General features: G+C 43.8%; 4 protein-coding genes across 4 annotated transcripts; 2 read left to right on the top strand and 2 right to left on the bottom strand.

The window, feature by feature from the left end:
* Positions 1-34: 34 nt before the first annotated feature.
* Positions 35-2761, bottom strand: BDB00DRAFT_867758 (uncharacterized protein; the record flags this gene model as incomplete). The annotated part of the gene is made up of 5 exons (XM_053126381.1): positions 35-1452; positions 1568-1589; positions 1761-1817; positions 1940-1975; positions 2696-2761. 5 exons carry the CDS (start codon positions 2759-2761, stop codon positions 35-37), a joined length of 1599 nt encoding a protein of 532 aa, XP_052984368.1.
* A 1427-nt stretch (positions 2762-4188) lies between these two features.
* On the top strand, positions 4189-5622 carry BDB00DRAFT_950529 (uncharacterized protein; the record flags this gene model as incomplete). The annotated part of the gene is made up of 4 exons (XM_053129574.1): positions 4189-4373; positions 4546-4738; positions 4822-5343; positions 5439-5622. The coding sequence occupies exons 1-4, from the start codon at positions 4301-4303 to the stop codon at positions 5620-5622; spliced, it is 972 nt and encodes a 323-aa protein (XP_052984367.1). The 5' UTR covers positions 4189-4300.
* Positions 5417-7688, bottom strand: BDB00DRAFT_801142 (uncharacterized protein). The gene is made up of 3 exons (XM_053121836.1): positions 6968-7688; positions 6305-6896; positions 5417-6209 (listed from the first exon to the last, which is right to left on the bottom strand). Exons 1-3 carry the CDS (start codon positions 7260-7262, stop codon positions 5720-5722), a joined length of 1377 nt encoding a protein of 458 aa, XP_052984366.1. The 5' UTR covers positions 7263-7688; the 3' UTR covers positions 5417-5719.
* Positions 7689-10575: 2887 nt separating this feature from the next.
* On the top strand, positions 10576-13802 carry BDB00DRAFT_801139 (uncharacterized protein). The gene is made up of 3 exons (XM_053121835.1): positions 10576-11670; positions 11795-12540; positions 12634-13802. The coding sequence occupies exons 1-3, from the start codon at positions 10634-10636 to the stop codon at positions 13473-13475; spliced, it is 2625 nt and encodes an 874-aa protein (XP_052984365.1). The 5' UTR covers positions 10576-10633; the 3' UTR covers positions 13476-13802.
* Positions 13803-16444: the final 2642 nt, after the last annotated feature.

The following is a 16444-nucleotide window of genomic DNA, read 5'->3' as shown; positions in this document are numbered from 1 at the left end:
TAAGAGAGGGGAGGTTACAGACAAAGAAAGAATGCTATGAATGATACGAACTCCAGTCGATCGACGGCTTATCATTTAAACTGAGCCAAAGCTCGACATGCGGTCCCACGGGCCGTCGAATCACACTACGGATCGCCTGATCCAATGGGAAAATACGTTCCTGCCTGTCATCCGAAATCACAATCCTCTTGCCTGGCGGGGGCGACCCGGTGATGTCTGCCTCGACCAACAGTTCTCGAAACGTAAACGTGTCCGTGATGGCCAAGTTCTTGATCAGGTATTCTGGACTGTTGCTGTTGTTGTTTTGCGTTTTTAGCGACACGGTATCCACAATCAATGCATTGATCGGTTCCAAAGACGGTGATGGTGACGAATAGGTCGATGGAGGGAAAGGTGCTTGCTGTTGTTGTTGTTGTTGTTGTTGTTGCTGCTGATGTAAGGGTGACTGTTGCTGCTGGGAATAATGAGGAAACGACATGCGTCTATTGGTACCTGGCGTAGCACCGCTACTACTACCGGGATCGTTGGATGAGGAGGAGGATGAGGAGGGTGGTGGTGGTTGGACCCTTCGCAGCGGCAACGATGACAACGAAGCAGTATGTGTTGTCCTGGGAGATGCTTGTGGTTGCGGCTGTTGCTGTTGCTGATGCAGTGGCGGTAACTGCTGGTTGAAATCAACGTGGGGTATTGGCGAGGATGGCGAGTGGTAAGGATGTGCCAGAAGCGGCGTGGATGCACTGGACCGAGCCATACTCTCGGTCCTTTTACGTTTGAGCGAAGTGGAGCTGGACATGGTTGAAAAGTCGGGCATTTCACCCTGAAAAGGCGTGTGGTTGATGTTGCGTACTTTGGCAGCCAGGTTGCTCATGTACGGTTGGGGTGGAGGTGGTTGCTGTTGCTGCGTTCCTTGTGACGGTGGCTGTTGATGATGATGGTGATGATGGTGATAATAAGGAGGTTGTTGTTGTTGTTGTTGATCCATAGAAGCTGGGTGTGGATGTGGATGTGGAGGAGGAGGATGACGATGTATATCAATATCCATCATGTAATCGGGTGATGGTGAAAATGTTGTTGCAGTCGTTGTTGTTGTAGGAGCAGCAGCAGCAGCAGCAGGACCGTTGTTGTTGTTGTTGTTGTTGTGAGTGGAGGACGTGGACGAACTTGAAGCGAACTGTGGAGGTGGTGGAAGCTGTTTAACACGCTCATGTTTTTTCTGTGCCCGATAGAGTGTGCTGCTGTGCGCTTTGCATAACGACACCTCGGGTAATTGCCGCAATCCCACTACTTGGCCATGTTCATCGCGGTGAATCGCGTGCGCATGTTCGGTCAGCCACTTGATTGAGAACTCGTAATCGTTGTCTTGGGGTTGAAGCTTTTTGGCTCGTGAATCCAACGTGCCATCTGGTAGGTTCTTCCCTCTTCGTGGTTGACTTTCGTTGCAGGTACAGTCCTCTGCATAGTACTTTGAGAGTCGACGTCAATACTTTGCATGCTCGACCCAAAGAGGGTTTCTACGTTTCTTCTCTGGTTTGTGCGTGTATATGTGTAAAGTGTGTAGCTTACTTACTTTGGAACAGGTAAAACAGATACTGCATACGATACATGCATTCTGTTTTTGTTGTTGTTGTTGTTGTTGTTTTTGTGGCGCAAAAAGAAAGATAATTGTTATGAGTAAATGAGTGAGTGGGTGAGTTAAACACGTATATATCCATGTGTGTATTCTCGACCTATATATGGATAGGACAGTGCGTATGCAGTACCTTTCGTATGGGCAAGTAGCGTCGACCCAGATTGGCACCGCTCGGATTACTCTTAATCTGGTCAATTGACAAATGAGAACATGAGATGAATGTCTTTTTCTCGTGACGTGATCCCTCCCGCTTCTTCATTAAGGATTCCTTTCTTTTGTGCTCTTAATACTGGGTATAGTGTGTCGTACCTGAGGAAACTCAAACAAGTTCTCCGTCATGACAACCTATAAAGAAAATAAAAGAAGAACCCAAAAAGGACGCGCGGACTGTACGAACGGGAAGGAGGGAGTTGAGGAAAACAAAGAAAGAGAAACAAAGAAAGCGGGTTTAGAGAAGGAAGAGAGCAAGAGCAAGGACAAGTGGAAAGTAGAAAGGAAGAAAGAGAAAGAGAGGGAGTGTGTTACTCTAAAAAAAAAAGCCAGTTGCCCGGAAAGGGAGCCCAGTATTTTTTTTTTAGGCATGAAGAGCACTGCAGATGCAAGGAGCATTGCTTTACTACTACAGCAGCAACAGTGGACGCGCATCTACTACTACTACTACTGCTGCTGCTGCTACTGCTACTGCTACTGCTACTGCTACTGCTGCTGCTGCCATGTAGACTCACAAGGAAGTGCCTCATTTTTACTCGGAGTAATGACCGTTTTGATCATGAGCCCGTGAAATAACATGCGATTACATGGCTTTGCATAAAAATAGTTCTTTTTTTAAATGTGGTGGTTTGATAGAGTGTGCGTTTCTTCTTGCCCAGCTAATGAAGCACGGAGGATCACACATCTTTGTTGGGGGGGGTTGGGATGAGAGCAGAGAGTAAAGAGAAAGCGCAATGCACGAACTAGAGGGTGGGTGTCACACAAGAAAAAAAGTTTTTTTTTTCATGCATCTCTGAGAAACTTATTTCCATTTCATCGCAACCACCCAATTGGCAGCATTGTGGCTGTCTTTACCGAAGATGCCGTCGTCAGTCGACCCTGTGGACTCGAGTAGGTTTCCCTCGGTATCATTTCCCACATGTGGATGAAAAGTTCATATCAATATGGCACGGTGATGTCCCGATAGGTGATAGTTTTTTGTTTTTTTTTGGGGGGGGGGGGAGGCAGAAGGAACTTGGTTACTCGGGGTAAAGAGTACCGAACAGCCTTCAAATACTATTACGCAGCCAGTTTTGCTTGATGTAGACCATGTAGCTACTATCTCTTGTACTGCTTAAACATGGTATGCACACAGATTTCCTGAAGAAAAGGTAGGACCTCCGGCTACCAGCTTGTCTGGACCCTTCAAATTCTTACCATCTCCGTGCAACAATCAACAACCAGTTACTGCATTTGGATATGCGATCTCCCGCTTATTGAAAGCTATGGCACGTTTGACACTGCCGCCTCACAGTTTAGGGTCGAGACTTTCTAAATAGGGTGGCCCTTTACCCGACATCTTTCAGCATAAGAGAATAGAATGGACGTAACAGCAATGCAACCAAATAGATGCGCCACCCATGACATAAACGTGGTTTTAATACTATGATCCATACAAAAACATCTTGCAGAACTTGGCAGCATATAGCAAGCCGAACAAAATTACAAACGATATGAGCGACTCTACAACCTATTGACATTGAGAAAAATCCAACGATATATAGTGCTATACTTCCGGCGCATACAAAAACAGAGGTACTATGAAGTGGTCGTATAGCTTGTTGCTCTCTCATTTTAGAAACCCTGCAATGAGGGACATTGTACATATTCGTAGGCATATCTCAAGACGCTCCAATACATTTTTGGTAGCAAAAAGACCGTGATCGTATGTTGTCAACGGCTAACAACCAAACTATAGCCAAAATGAAGCAAAGAAAGGCTGATAAATGTGTATAGCGAGAAGCCGCAAAAACTGTCAGGCTCTACCCTTTCAGCCACTGAAATTAGAAACAGAAAGCATAATCTCTGCGCACAACAATACCTTTTGGGTTATTTCAACAAGGTCCAAATACAGTAGCTGTTTATGAGTATGTATCACAAGGTTGAGCACTTGGATGCTATCTACAACAGTAGGGCATTAATCCACCTTTGTAAAGCCAATCGTCAGTTCAGTTAATAGTTAAGACTGGCTTATGTAGAAGGCATTGAGTGCCATGCTTATCTTTATCTGCAAAAAGAACGCTACAGCTAATATGATGGCTATCACCTCATTACGATCTAGAGGCTTGTAAAATTTGACTACAAACGTCTGTTCTCTCGTCCGGTTTCAACTGCATAATTGAGCATACTGATACTTTGTTCTTCACAGGAATAAAAAGTGTAATACACCAAGAAAAGAAGGAGAGATGAAGTGAGCTGATCAAGTCAGATAAAAGCAGTGAGTTAAAAGTCATTAAAGTACAGAAAAAGTAATATAGCCTCCTGCAACACGCCCCCCCCCCTATTCACCCTTTTAAACCCTGGGCAATGAAAACTACTTTCTATGAATCATTCTGTCTTTCTTTTACTGCCGCTCTCTTTCTTTTGAAAGTTACATTCGTAAAGTACAAGTGCAGTATATATTTCTCGAAATTTAAGCGCATGATTTGCAATAGAGCTTTCCGAAAGGTGCTGGTCACCTTTTTCTTATTAGCTTCTCTCATAGCCATCATCAGTAAGATATCATTGCACATATGCATATCCTGTTTTTGTTGCGGTCACAGATACACATCAGATATCAATATTATAATGAAGTCGGTTGCGATGCATCATTCTGTCAAGATTCCATGTTTTACTAACCTTTTCATGTCTCCTATTATTGTGCATCGTAAATGTGATGGTTCTAGTACCCACGTGGAAGATATACTCTAAAGATGGACAAGAGACTACGCTGATAGCTTACAATGCACCAAATATACACGGCGAATCATTGTATATTTCAGCAACTGTCCTTGATGTCGACTTTGCCCTCAAGACATACCGGTTGCACTGTTTAATAAAGCCTAACGGCACCCTTGCGAACGAATATGGACAACTCAAGTAATAATAGCATCCATCTATTTTTTGACTACATACTCGTTTTCCCGTAACTAATCCATCCTTTACTTGTATTTCAAAAACAGTCGACCTATCTATATCTCATTTTCAACACTAGCGTCCTATCATATTGGCGCTGGCGATGCCAACAATCCTATCAATGCCATGTTCAGCTATCATCTAGGCGACAACATCGACTACCCGTTTGATCATTATTCCGGCACATTTGAAGTATACGCCAGCTACGCCAACGATACAGCACATACCATCCCTATCACGTTCCATCTCAAAGCTAGTTTGACATCATTTGCATTCAAGCCTACACTGGTGGATCCAGAACCTAATGAATCAGATCGAGTCAGCTTACAGATTGAAACTGGAAGATCACCAACAACGGTGGGATTCAGCATATTCACATGTGTATTGATGTGGGCTTTGTCGCTGGTGTTGACCTTGTTTGCATACCAAGTGATTATACAACGAAGGAAGGTGGATGCTCATGCGTGTATGGTCGGTGTCTCCATGCTGTTTGCTATGCCAGCATTGCGGTCGGCACAACCAGGCGCACCCGAAATCGGCTGCACTTCTGATATCTTGAGTTTTTACTGGTAAAGAGCTAAAGTAGTGTCTCTGTCACTATTACTATTACTGTCAGATGATAATAATAGGATAACTTTATTCACGCTTTGTTTTGATAATACAGGAACATGGCCATAATAGCAATCGACAGTATTGCCATAATTATCTGCTGGGTCGTCCGCTGGTCGGGTAACAATGACTCTCCACACAACAATTTATCAACAAGGCATGATAGCGATGCAAGCGATACCTCCAAAGACATCCAACACATTGAACGACTCAACTCCATTAATACAGCCATTGTCTGAAAACGAGAAACCCCATCTACGCGCAATCCAACCACACAAAATTGAGAAAAGAGAAAAAGTGAGGAGCAAAATTACACACAATAAATTATACTTTTCATTATTGTTCCTGATCTAACTGGTCTAATGGAACGCTTCGTCGAGATAAAGGTCCTTCCAGCAACGGTGGTTCTAACGGATGATCAACAGCATAGCTTTTGACAGGACTGAAAAAGTAGGGTTTCATCTTTTTCAAGTCGTAGTATGTGTCATCCTCATCCTCGCGTCCTTCGGTAACGCTGGCATACTCAGTCCATGTCAATTTGTTATGTCTGCCACGATGCGTGCTCTTGATATCCAAGACCATTCTGAAATCTTCACGCGGCCGTAGTCGGTCCTTCATTTCAATGTAGATGCGTCCTTCATTCTGTTCAAAGTGACCCCTGAATACTTGGCGTTGGTTGAATCCTGGTGTGAGCAACCGGACAACACGCGCCGGTTCGTCCGTCGAAAGGTATTTCAAGATGGTGCCATCTGGGAAGAACCGTAGGTACCGGTAGTATGTGACCAAGTGAACAGGTTGGTTATATGATTCATCGTTATTACCCATTCTAGTCATAAATCCATTATATGAGTTACGCCATGGAGAGAAAAACAAAAGAGTATGCACGGAAGTGGTTGGGGGAAGGAATAGGGTTTAATGTACCTAACATAATGACAAATTGATATATAAACGCCATCATAGCGGATGCGCGGACGTTCAATGAACATGCGCAGCCAATGCCCATGATAGACCTTTTCCACATAATCAGCCTGGAACACACGTGAGGTTTCCAAGGTCATGTAGGGCGATTTGAAGGCATGCTCGGATGCAAAGCGCCACAATGACGGTGCGCGAGTGAGCAAGAAGAAGTTCTTGCATACAAGCGCGAATTGGGCGACCGACGAGACGGAGCGTAAAATGAGATGCCGCAAGACATGCAGCAGCAGTTCGCTGGGTATTCTGGCGACATGCACCGGCTTGTAATCGACCGCAGCAAGATAAGGCACTGGTTCACTTGTAAACTCCCTGATCAAGTCCTCGAGCGGGTCTTTGCCAGTAGCCGAAGGTGCAATATATTCGTTGCCCACAGGCACAATGTGACGAAACTCTTGTGCTTCACCCTTCTCTTTTGTTGCTGTAGCCGGCGCTGCTGACGATGTCAACGATGGCTCAACACCATGCTTTTGATAGTGCCGTTTGTAGTGGCGATCCACATCAGGATCCATTTTGAATGCACGTCGATAGGATGCCAATGCTAGTGCATACATGTTTATGGTTTATATTTGTTGTTATTGGTGTTTTCAAAAAATTTTAGTAGCCTATTACCTTGGCCCAATTTCCCTTGTCTTTCGTTATCAACAGCGACAATGTAGTGGTCCATGGCCGATTGCGGTTCGTTTAGCTGCTGTTGGTCATTTTCCACTGACAATGATTGCATTTCCTCAGGCAATGGTGGCGGATCTTGCTGGATCGGCTGTTCGGGTGGTGCCATGGCAACAGGATCTTGTTTCTGCTGCAGTTGCAGTCGCTGTTGCTGCTGCTGGTGCTTCCGGTTCTCCACCTCCTGGCGCCATTGCCGTCTAAATGTTTCTAGTTCCTTTTGGGCATCGGTTGTATCCATTATAGTCTATAAGTCTAAAGTCTATCGAATAAGAGAGAAAGAGGTTTACGAAAGGAAGATGAAGAGAGAGAAAGAGAGAGGGATGAAGGGAGGGGTTGAGGGAGGTGTAGGCAGGGGAGATGTGTATGTAAAGAGAAAAGAAAAGAAGAGCCAGGCAAAAAAAAAGAGGGAAATATAGGCATTGGTGCAACGGACGATGTGTAATTTTTGAATGCCGACTTTTTGTTCTCTTAAAGAATGAATCGACAGAGGCGAAACATATCGGAGACGATGGACAGACAAGTGCAAAGGAAGGGGCAGTGGCGAAAGGAAGGGATGATCAGCCGGTGGTAAGCGAGGATGGCTTGCATGTGGGACATGACATGCTGCGTCAAAAATATGTGTGAATTGATCTGTCGTGGCTTACATTTGTGGGGCCACACTCTCATGTGTTTGATCTCTAATGGCTGGGGATGACATACAGTAGGGAGGGGGGGGAGGGTATGAAATCTACAAAGCACAGATACTTTCAGTGATTGGACAATATGCTCCAATAAGAAGCACTGCTTTTTGCATGGTTGACAGAGATGATGGCTTTCCACATGGAGACATGGTCATAATAGAATCTCATATCCTAGCAAATGATTGCATTCTATGCTATACCTATGATATACGTGACTTAAATTTATGTTATTTTTTTAAACCATATAACTATTCATATAAGTATGTGCCTGTGGGCCACAGAAAAGAATCTTCTCTCTACAAATTGCATATCTGACGATGATCAGCTGCTACTCGCTTCTTTCAAAATTGTTAGCCCTTTGACAAGTGTGGCTGCATGGTCAGTACATCGCAGGAATAGCATTGCTGCACTCACTTGATAATGCTGAGCGAGACCCACACAAATTGGATAGGAAACATGTCTTAATACCACAGAGCGTGGTGTACTGATAAGCTATATGTTGACGCGGCTGGGTGCCCAACATCAACCGAGTTAACACCGTCGTCAGCACACGGAGGCCTTCGTTGTGATTGACAGCGGTGCTGAACTCACGCAATCCTTTCGTTGATCCCTCCCGTAAAATTAAAAGCCGCCTGTTTCGTGACCCTGTCCGTGTCGTTGATTTGTTCCAAAACCTTTTTTGCAAGGTCATGGTTCTGCCTTTTCACGAACACTTGCCCCGACGCAGCCTACATTATAGGACCGGGTGTTAAGGGAATAAGTTTATCTATTTCACGTCGACATACACACGACACAACAATAATTATAAAAACATAGCTGATGTTCGACAAGCTGCCGACGAGTGTATTCTTTCGTCATCGAGCCTTCCTTGATCTTCGACAATGGTACATGAGTGACGTCGACTGTGGTGATGGTGGCAGGAAAATACACGAGCTTATTTACGGAAGTGAATTCTATAAAATGGTGGATTGGGATATCTGCACTGGCTTAATTTATTAGCGCATCCTAATAACATTGTTCTGCAGAAATTTATATTGATTATCGTACGAACCGATTCTGTTTAAATAGCAAAGAAGCTCAGCCATTCAAGCAGGTATATGAAAGCGATTGAATACTCTTGGCCAATGGCTGCCAGTCCATACCAAGGCGCTCTTAAGGAACATATGATAGACGGCCATCTATCCATAAGCAATCGGTTTACAGTCCATAATTTTAAGGTACTTTGTGGGAAACACGTCTGTATCGTGCTCGGAAGGCGTTCTACACTCATGATATCCGGTGTGGCGTTCGAGATTGAGTATCCATGGTGATAGCCGTATACTGATTAATTACCAACGATTATTTTTAAAAGCACACATCACATCATACAGTGAGCTCCTTACTATCCGCGTGTTTACTTCTGGTGTCCACAAACTGGTCAAAAATATAATGCTGCTCAAATGCTCCTATAGAAAGTCTCTCAAGGTCAAAATCTACACAAATACTCCTTATGCTCGCCAAGTTGTTGAAGCGTTTTTGCCAAGTTCCCCTCTTTTAATGCATAGTTTGACGTTAACACATATTGATAGCTGTCTTTGGATTATGAGGATGCACTGGCGGTACATGCAGCAATGCGTTTATCAGTTACGACTCCCATTAAGTTCTACAACTGCTGGCTCAAGATGTTGCAATGCGAATATTCTGGGTGATGTACGACGACGCATCCAGGTGGTCTGGCAAAGACTGTTGGCAATTTGTGTATACCATGCGTCGTACGAAAACCGTTGGACCAAAGCGCTTCCATAAAATCCTTCTTGAAATGCAGAAGTTACGACATGCTCGACAGAAGTGCAATACCACCAAACTATCTAATTTCGATGCAAGCATCCTTCCATATATTAGACAGCAGCAGTAGCAATAATGGCATAACTTTCTCGAACTTCAACATTCGCACACAATACACAGGCCCATTCCATTGCCCAATACTTGTGCACTGCTTTCACCGGCGAGGTACGACGACTCTCTGATTAGCAATTGCGGGCCGTCGATGAGATATATTTAAAAGGTGGCCATACATTTAACATAATTAAGTTTATGAATAAGGTCAGCGGACAAGTTGTATTTGCAGACGCTTACACGTACTTAAAGAGTACGAAGAGGTGAGATTACAGTTCCTTGTTCCATTTAAGATTCTATCACATCTACAATATGATTTGATGCCATGCTGGATGCACACACTTGTACGGTTACAACCAGCCACAAGTTTTCTTTGATGCAAATCAGCGATATATAATAAGCGCTATACTGTTTTGGCTCGTATAGGCATGCTAAAGCGAAATTTGCAAATTTTAAACAACTGGTACCACTAAAGCAGTTTCTGTCAGTAGTCTCTACTTTGCTCCAGGACAACAATCCATGTTCCTTTGCATCAAACACACCTTATTTTACAAACTATAATGACTGCTCAGAGAAGCCTCACTACCATACCGCAGCCTCCATCACATGCTTTACAACAACAGCAGCTCGCAGTAATGCAGCAGCATTCATTGTATGCCCAGCAGCTGCAGCAGCTGCAGCAACATTAAACCAATTCAATCCGTCCTCGGCAAACAATCTCTAGAGCACCTGATCCTAGCAGCATAGGCAGCAGTGTCAATGATAGAACAGAAGATTTGCCCCCAAGTTGCATACCAAAACAGCACCAACAAAAACAAAACTTGGAAAAATAATCAAAATCCTGTCTGTAAGTAACGGTTTCCTTAAAAAGATCAAAGCCCCTGGGCCAATACATACTACCCGGGCCGAAAAAAGCGCCAAGTGTTGAATCTGAGTTACACGCTCGGTTGTCCATAAATGCGGCATTTTTTTATTTTCATGAACCTGGTTCTGGTGCCTGATACCAGTTTCCCGCCTCTTTCTTTTTCTACTCTTCTTTCTCTTAACATCATCGATGCTACACCAACCGCTCGCATCAGCAGCGACAGCAGCAGTGAGTACTACCGCTGCTCATATCACACCTTGTGGGCGAGGGGCTGGAGCTGCCACTGTTGAACGCGACTGGGGGGATGGTCCCGCCTTTCGCGCAAATATCAGCCAACTCGAGGCCAAAACCAGCACTCTCAAACAAAGCGTCAAACGGATCCTCAAGACAGCAACAGCGTGCCTTCAAGCACAGCAAGTCCTACTACAGGCTGACCAGCAGTTTACCGCCGCCTTGCGTGAGACTCCGTGCACCGAACCTCTCTTTACGCACTACCTCAATTCCGCCTGGGACGACATTCACAATGAGCGAGAACGGCTACAAAACTCAATGCAAACACTCCTCATCGGTCCATTACAGAAACTGTACGATTGTGACATTAAACAAGCTGAGCACAAACGGCGACAGTTCGAAGAAGAGAGCAAAAAGTACTATGCCAGTCTGTCAAAGTATCTCGGAGGCAAGAAGAACGAAACTAAATATCTCGCCAAGAAATCTCGCTACGATATGATACGGTTCGATTATCACGCATTTCTAACAGATCTACATCGTGGCAAAAAGGAGACCGAGCTCTTGTACCACTTGTTTAGTCTACAAGAACGACAACATGCCTACTATACGACGACTGCACAGAATTTGGAGCGGCAAAAGACTGGGTTGGAACATATTGCTGGACTAATTGCCGACGCTTCACGAGAGCAGGCTATTGTCAACAAAGAAAGATCCTCTACTCGTAAAGCTCTGCAAGCTGCAGTGGATCAGGTTGCAACACAAAAAAAGCAACAGCGACAGCATAGCGGCGACGGCTTATCAGCATCAGCCGCTTCCTCGCCATCATCAATAAAGGATAAGGACAAAGAAGGAAAGTTTCACGGTATCCGCGATCTGCAATCACCTGGTAACCGCGCATCAGCTGGACGACGAAAAGAAGGTGTTCTCTTTGCCACATCAAGACCGCTCAAAGTGAATGGATCTGACAGGCCTGCACACGGTGTCACTTGGCATAAGTAATGATGACGATGACAATGAGGAATTTTTAAGGGGATATAAAAAAAACTTGGGAATGTGTATATATTGGTATGTGTGTTTTGCTTTCCATTTTAATACTAAAACGAGGGGCCACTGTGTTAGATACTGGTGCATCCTCCGTACAGGACAGCTCTGTGAGTACAGTAACTGGAAGCGAAGTCCTGCAGCACATCGGGAACCTTTAAACCTACGTTTTGCAACTGTCAGAGTAGCCCGTAACACGGATCGAAAGTTCTGCTTTGAGGTGATTACCCCACAATTTCGACGCCTATATCAGGCCATGTCCAAGGAAGATATGAACGATTGGGTTTCGACGATCAACAACGCCATCGAAAGCGTCCTGAACGGCGCTGGAAGCACAGCTGATATAAACTATCAAGATAACACTGCTCCGCGGCGCAACTCGATTGGAGGTGCATTCGTCGGTCATATCACGTCTGAGGCCAAACGAAAGTTTTACCGTCACTCTATCGGGCCTGTTAAGCGAGCATCGTCAGGTTTCATGGACATGAACTTCGCTGAATTATTACCCGGATCGCTCTACTTACCAACAACATTCTCCAACAAGGAATCTGAATCAACAACTGATAGCAGCTTACCGAGTATACCGTCCTTGGCAACGTCAGCTGCTGCTTTTCCTCCTCTTGCGCCACCTATGGCTGACGATGGTACGAAAGCATCCACAACAACAACAACAATAACAACAACACATGCCAAGAAAGAAGGTACCATACCGCGGCTGTTGCAAAGGTTGTACGAAGCGGATGTGTCAAACACAAAATGTGCGGACTGCGGCTCTGAGAACCCCGAATGGTGCTCTTTAAACTTGGGAATCCTATTATGCATAGGTACTGGAGGAAAAAAGATATGCTGAATGACAAAATGACGTGCATAATTGAATCTACTTCCTGCATTATGCTAACGAACCCTGTTTTGCCTAGAATGCTCCGGCATTCACCGAAGTTTAGGCTCACACCTGTCCAAGGTCAGATCACTCATGCTTGACAGCACTTCGTATACTCCTGAAGTGATTGATATCTTGCTCGCGCTCGGCAATGCACGCTCGAATGCCATTTGGGATCCACGAATATCGACAACCTCTTCTGACAACAGCTCTCATATACCAACTAGCAACAGTCCTAGAAGTGACAAGGTTGATTATATCTTTGCAAAGTACCGTGAAAGGACCTATGTCCGACCATTCGCACGACCAGCCAAAAACAAGAATCTCGACAATCCGCAGATGCTGCTACTCGAAGCAATTGAAAAGGATGACCTAGTTTTGGCTGGTCATTCAATTGCACTTGGCGCGGATCCAAACGTACCTCATACCGCATCCACACTGTCATTAATCACTAATAAAGATAACAGCAGCGGTGATTACGAAGGCAACAGCGACGATAACAGCAACCACGAGCCTAAATACATCTCACTGCCTGTCCTGGACGCTGATGGTGAACAAGTGCCCGACAAGTTTCTTACTTTCCCCGTCCCTGAACCTTTTGCTGTTCGTTACCCTCTACATTTCTCACTTTTGAAAAGACAGCAAGAGAATAAGAACAAGCAGCTCCCCGATTTTGTGATGGCTGAATTTTTGTTCCAGAATGGTGCTGATGCTTTCATTGTCGACCCGTATAACGGATATCCACTGTCTGAATTAGTTGGCATTGGCCACGCCGTTGATGACAGTGCACTCATGTACTTCAACCAAAAAATAACTGCGCGCGGCGCTCGTCGAGTATGGCGAAGTTCCATGAATTCACCTCCGTGTAAAAAAGCATGAATTTACATTTGTTTGTACTACAAGCACCTCTTTCTTCCTCCATCTTCTTCCTTCTAAAGCTTCACTCGTCTGTTCATGTCCTTTTCATTCTACAAGTCTTATATTTCTACCCATTCTTCCCATACAATGCCTATCTACTCAAATACAGTGTGTTTAAATAGTAGTAGATGCACTTTTTATTACTTATCAAATTTTGTATCTAAATTTTAAATAATATTAATTTTATTACTCTCATTGACATTTATACACAATCTTTTCGACGTAAGGCAGTAACTAGAGGTGATACGTTAATTTATATTTAGTAGATGATATACGACCGATGTCCAGAGATAGCAGCAGTGGTGGTGGTGAAGAATTTTATAGTTTTTATTATGAACTCAAATCATCACTGCATTTAATTGAGATAGAGGAGCACTTGACATGAACTATAGTTTTCGCGTGATAGAAAATCACAATAGATACAGTTGTTATTAAGCTCTTCCCAGAGCTCACTGTTTAAATCCATTTAAAGTAATAGAATGTATCCGAAGATGGTTTATGTGCTTATCTATAGGCGATAGTTTCTTAAGCTTCTCCTCATTCCAAATGCAGAAAGAGCCAGACAGAGCACGGGGACGGCTAATTCTCGACCAGCTTTCTCATGGCATTAGCTCACCAGCGCGGTACATGTCAACGTTTTTGATGATGGTCATCCTGCATCGATCCTCCCTCTGGAAAACCGCTACTTAACAAATGAACAGGAAAAAAACGAATGTATTATGTGCAGTAGTAGAAAGTAGTTCAAAGTTCTTCAGCACGAGTTGCACCTGCCGTGTCAGTATACACAGCACTAGGTCGGATAGCAATGCTAGTTACTTCAGGTTTCATCGACTGTCAAGGTTGAAGCTAAATGGCTTATGGCAGCCTTATATTTATCGTACACTCATATACATACTTTGTTATAATGGTCTAAAGCGAGAAGAAAAAGACCATTTGATACAATAACTTACGATCCATGAGCAGCCCATTCTCTGCGAAATTTACGAAGCTCAGCGCCGAACGGCACTATTACAATTGAGCTCTTTTACTTGCACAGGTAGGGTGGCGCTTTTTGGGCAAGCGAAACGATAAAGAAAAGCTGATATTAAATGAACTATGAGATCAAGAAAGAACACACTTTAGTATGAACAGGTTGCTTTATTACTATATCCCAATAAAACCTCTCCTCTCTTCTGAACTCTTTCCTTTCAATCCAATAAGTTTACCGCTTGCACTTTTCTACGAAAACATTGACCACTGAAGCCATTGGCTAAATGAGATTCCATTACTCTGATTCTCGGTAGCATCGCCAGCAACAACAGCTAGCGAATTCGCTTTGTAAAGTTTGGCATCTACGGATTGAAGCCCGTTGAGCAAGTCAGCATTCCGTGCGACGGCGAGGATGCGAGTGTATAAAGGTGACCAAGCAGCCAAAGCAGCTGCCTTACCGCGGCGCGCACCTATGAGAAGAAACAAAGGTGAAGCAGCAGGAGCCATATTCTCCCTGTTGTTTGTGGCCAAGCGCAGCAGTTAAAGAGGTGATGTTGCTTGAATGCACATGCCTATTTCGCTGTTTTCACGAAATAAAATTTATGCAGCAGAGCTCTTCTCCTTCGCAGTTACATATGTATTGCTGCTGTTCGTCATTCTGTAAACTTCTCATTTTGTAAAAAGGGAACAATATGTAACTTTAAATCTCAACGAAGCTTGAACTTCTATATTGTTTAGGGTTGTTATTGAATATGTCGTTAATGGCTGGCATCTTGTATGCACTCCGATCAAAATAATAAACCATAAAAGGAGCATCCTCACCCACCGGAAAACAGACTGACATTTATAGATCTAGCTTGTTCATATCTAACCAAACGCACACTAGTAGTGAATCTTACAACAGCATGCACATCATTGCAATCCTTCAACCACGATAAAGCGATTACGCATGTCTTTTAACAGGCGTGGGGCATTCTTAGCTTCGTGTACCACAATAGCCTGCTCAAATTTGTGCATTAACAAACTTATGTGTTTTCAAACAGTACCTGATGCTGCTCCTGTTTTCTGAATACTAAAGTACCTGAAATGAGCTAGCGTGCGATAACCTTGTAGATAGTAAATCGGAAGGATGATAAGTTCTTACCGCGAATTTTATTGGAGCAACGAAATCATAAAGGTAACTTAGAATCGAAAGTATAGTTACAAGCATCTACACTAGTGTACAAAAGATTAACAACTAAAGCCGTATCGCAAACAATCAATTCTGCAATACTCGAATTTGGTTTCAAGACATCAGGGGTTTGATTAACATGATCAACCATAGGAACTTATTGTGTCATCTGATTCGAGAATGGACACCCTGCCTGCACTCGAACTCAGTAACTCTACACAGCCTTCAACTAGCAATCGACGAGACCTCCTGATACTAAGATTTTTAACTTTGGAAGATTGGAAGAACGTAGAGTGAGTAAAGAATCACTGTCTATTTGGCTGCGACATACCCTTTACTTCTTCTTTTTTTGTTCATTCTCGCATGGCGCGCTTCGCGGATGTCATCATCTTCTGGTCGTTCTTGCTTCCGCACTTTCTTTCCTTCTTTCTTTATGGAGGCTCATGTCTCAGCTTCAACTCTTGCCACTTGAAGCAAAAGCTTTAATTCTCGACCACCTCAGCTGCGAGCAATGTTAACACCCTTCCTAGCGTAAAATAAAGACAAGTCAAATTGAGCTTTTCATAAAAAGCTCTAAACTGATACGGATAAGTAGAGATAGAGTGGCTACATTATAGGTTTAATTATAAATATATGAATTTCTCTCTTTGCCAATGCAAAGGAGAAATTAATGTACATTACCGGAGACTTTTCAAGAACCGCACTGGCATTAACAGAAAGAATATCAGTCTACGGAAACGCGCTAGAAGACTATTCCCCACAACACCTTGTCTAAGCAAACAATTGGGGG

Source organism: Zychaea mexicana, assembly GCF_025766255.1.
Source record: "Zychaea mexicana strain RSA 1403 chromosome Unknown BDB00scaffold_6, whole genome shotgun sequence".
Taxonomy (NCBI): Eukaryota; Fungi; Mucoromycota; class Mucoromycetes; order Mucorales; family Lichtheimiaceae; genus Zychaea; species Zychaea mexicana.
This window is presented reverse-complemented; position numbering and strand designations above follow the sequence as displayed.

Bases quoted from the DNA above. Each gene is read 5' to 3' on its own strand.
- BDB00DRAFT_801142 (XM_053121836.1), bottom strand. From the start codon at position 7,262: ATGGATACAACCGATGCCCAAAAGGAACTAGAAACATTTAGACGGCAA. The intron at 6,897-6,967 runs GTAATAGGCTAC...TGTATGCACTAG, and splicing joins ACAAGGGAAATTGGGCCAAG to CATTGGCATCCTATCGACGT. The intron at 6,210-6,304 runs GTACATTAAACC...ATTTATGACTAG, and splicing joins TCAATTTGTCATTATGTTAG to AATGGGTAATAACGATGAAT.
- BDB00DRAFT_801139 (XM_053121835.1), top strand. From the start codon at position 10,634: ATGCTACACCAACCGCTCGCATCAGCAGCGACAGCAGCAGTGAGTACT. The intron at 11,671-11,794 runs GTAATGATGACG...CCACTGTGTTAG, and splicing joins CACGGTGTCACTTGGCATAA to ATACTGGTGCATCCTCCGTA. The intron at 12,541-12,633 runs GTACTGGAGGAA...TGTTTTGCCTAG, and splicing joins GGGAATCCTATTATGCATAG to AATGCTCCGGCATTCACCGA.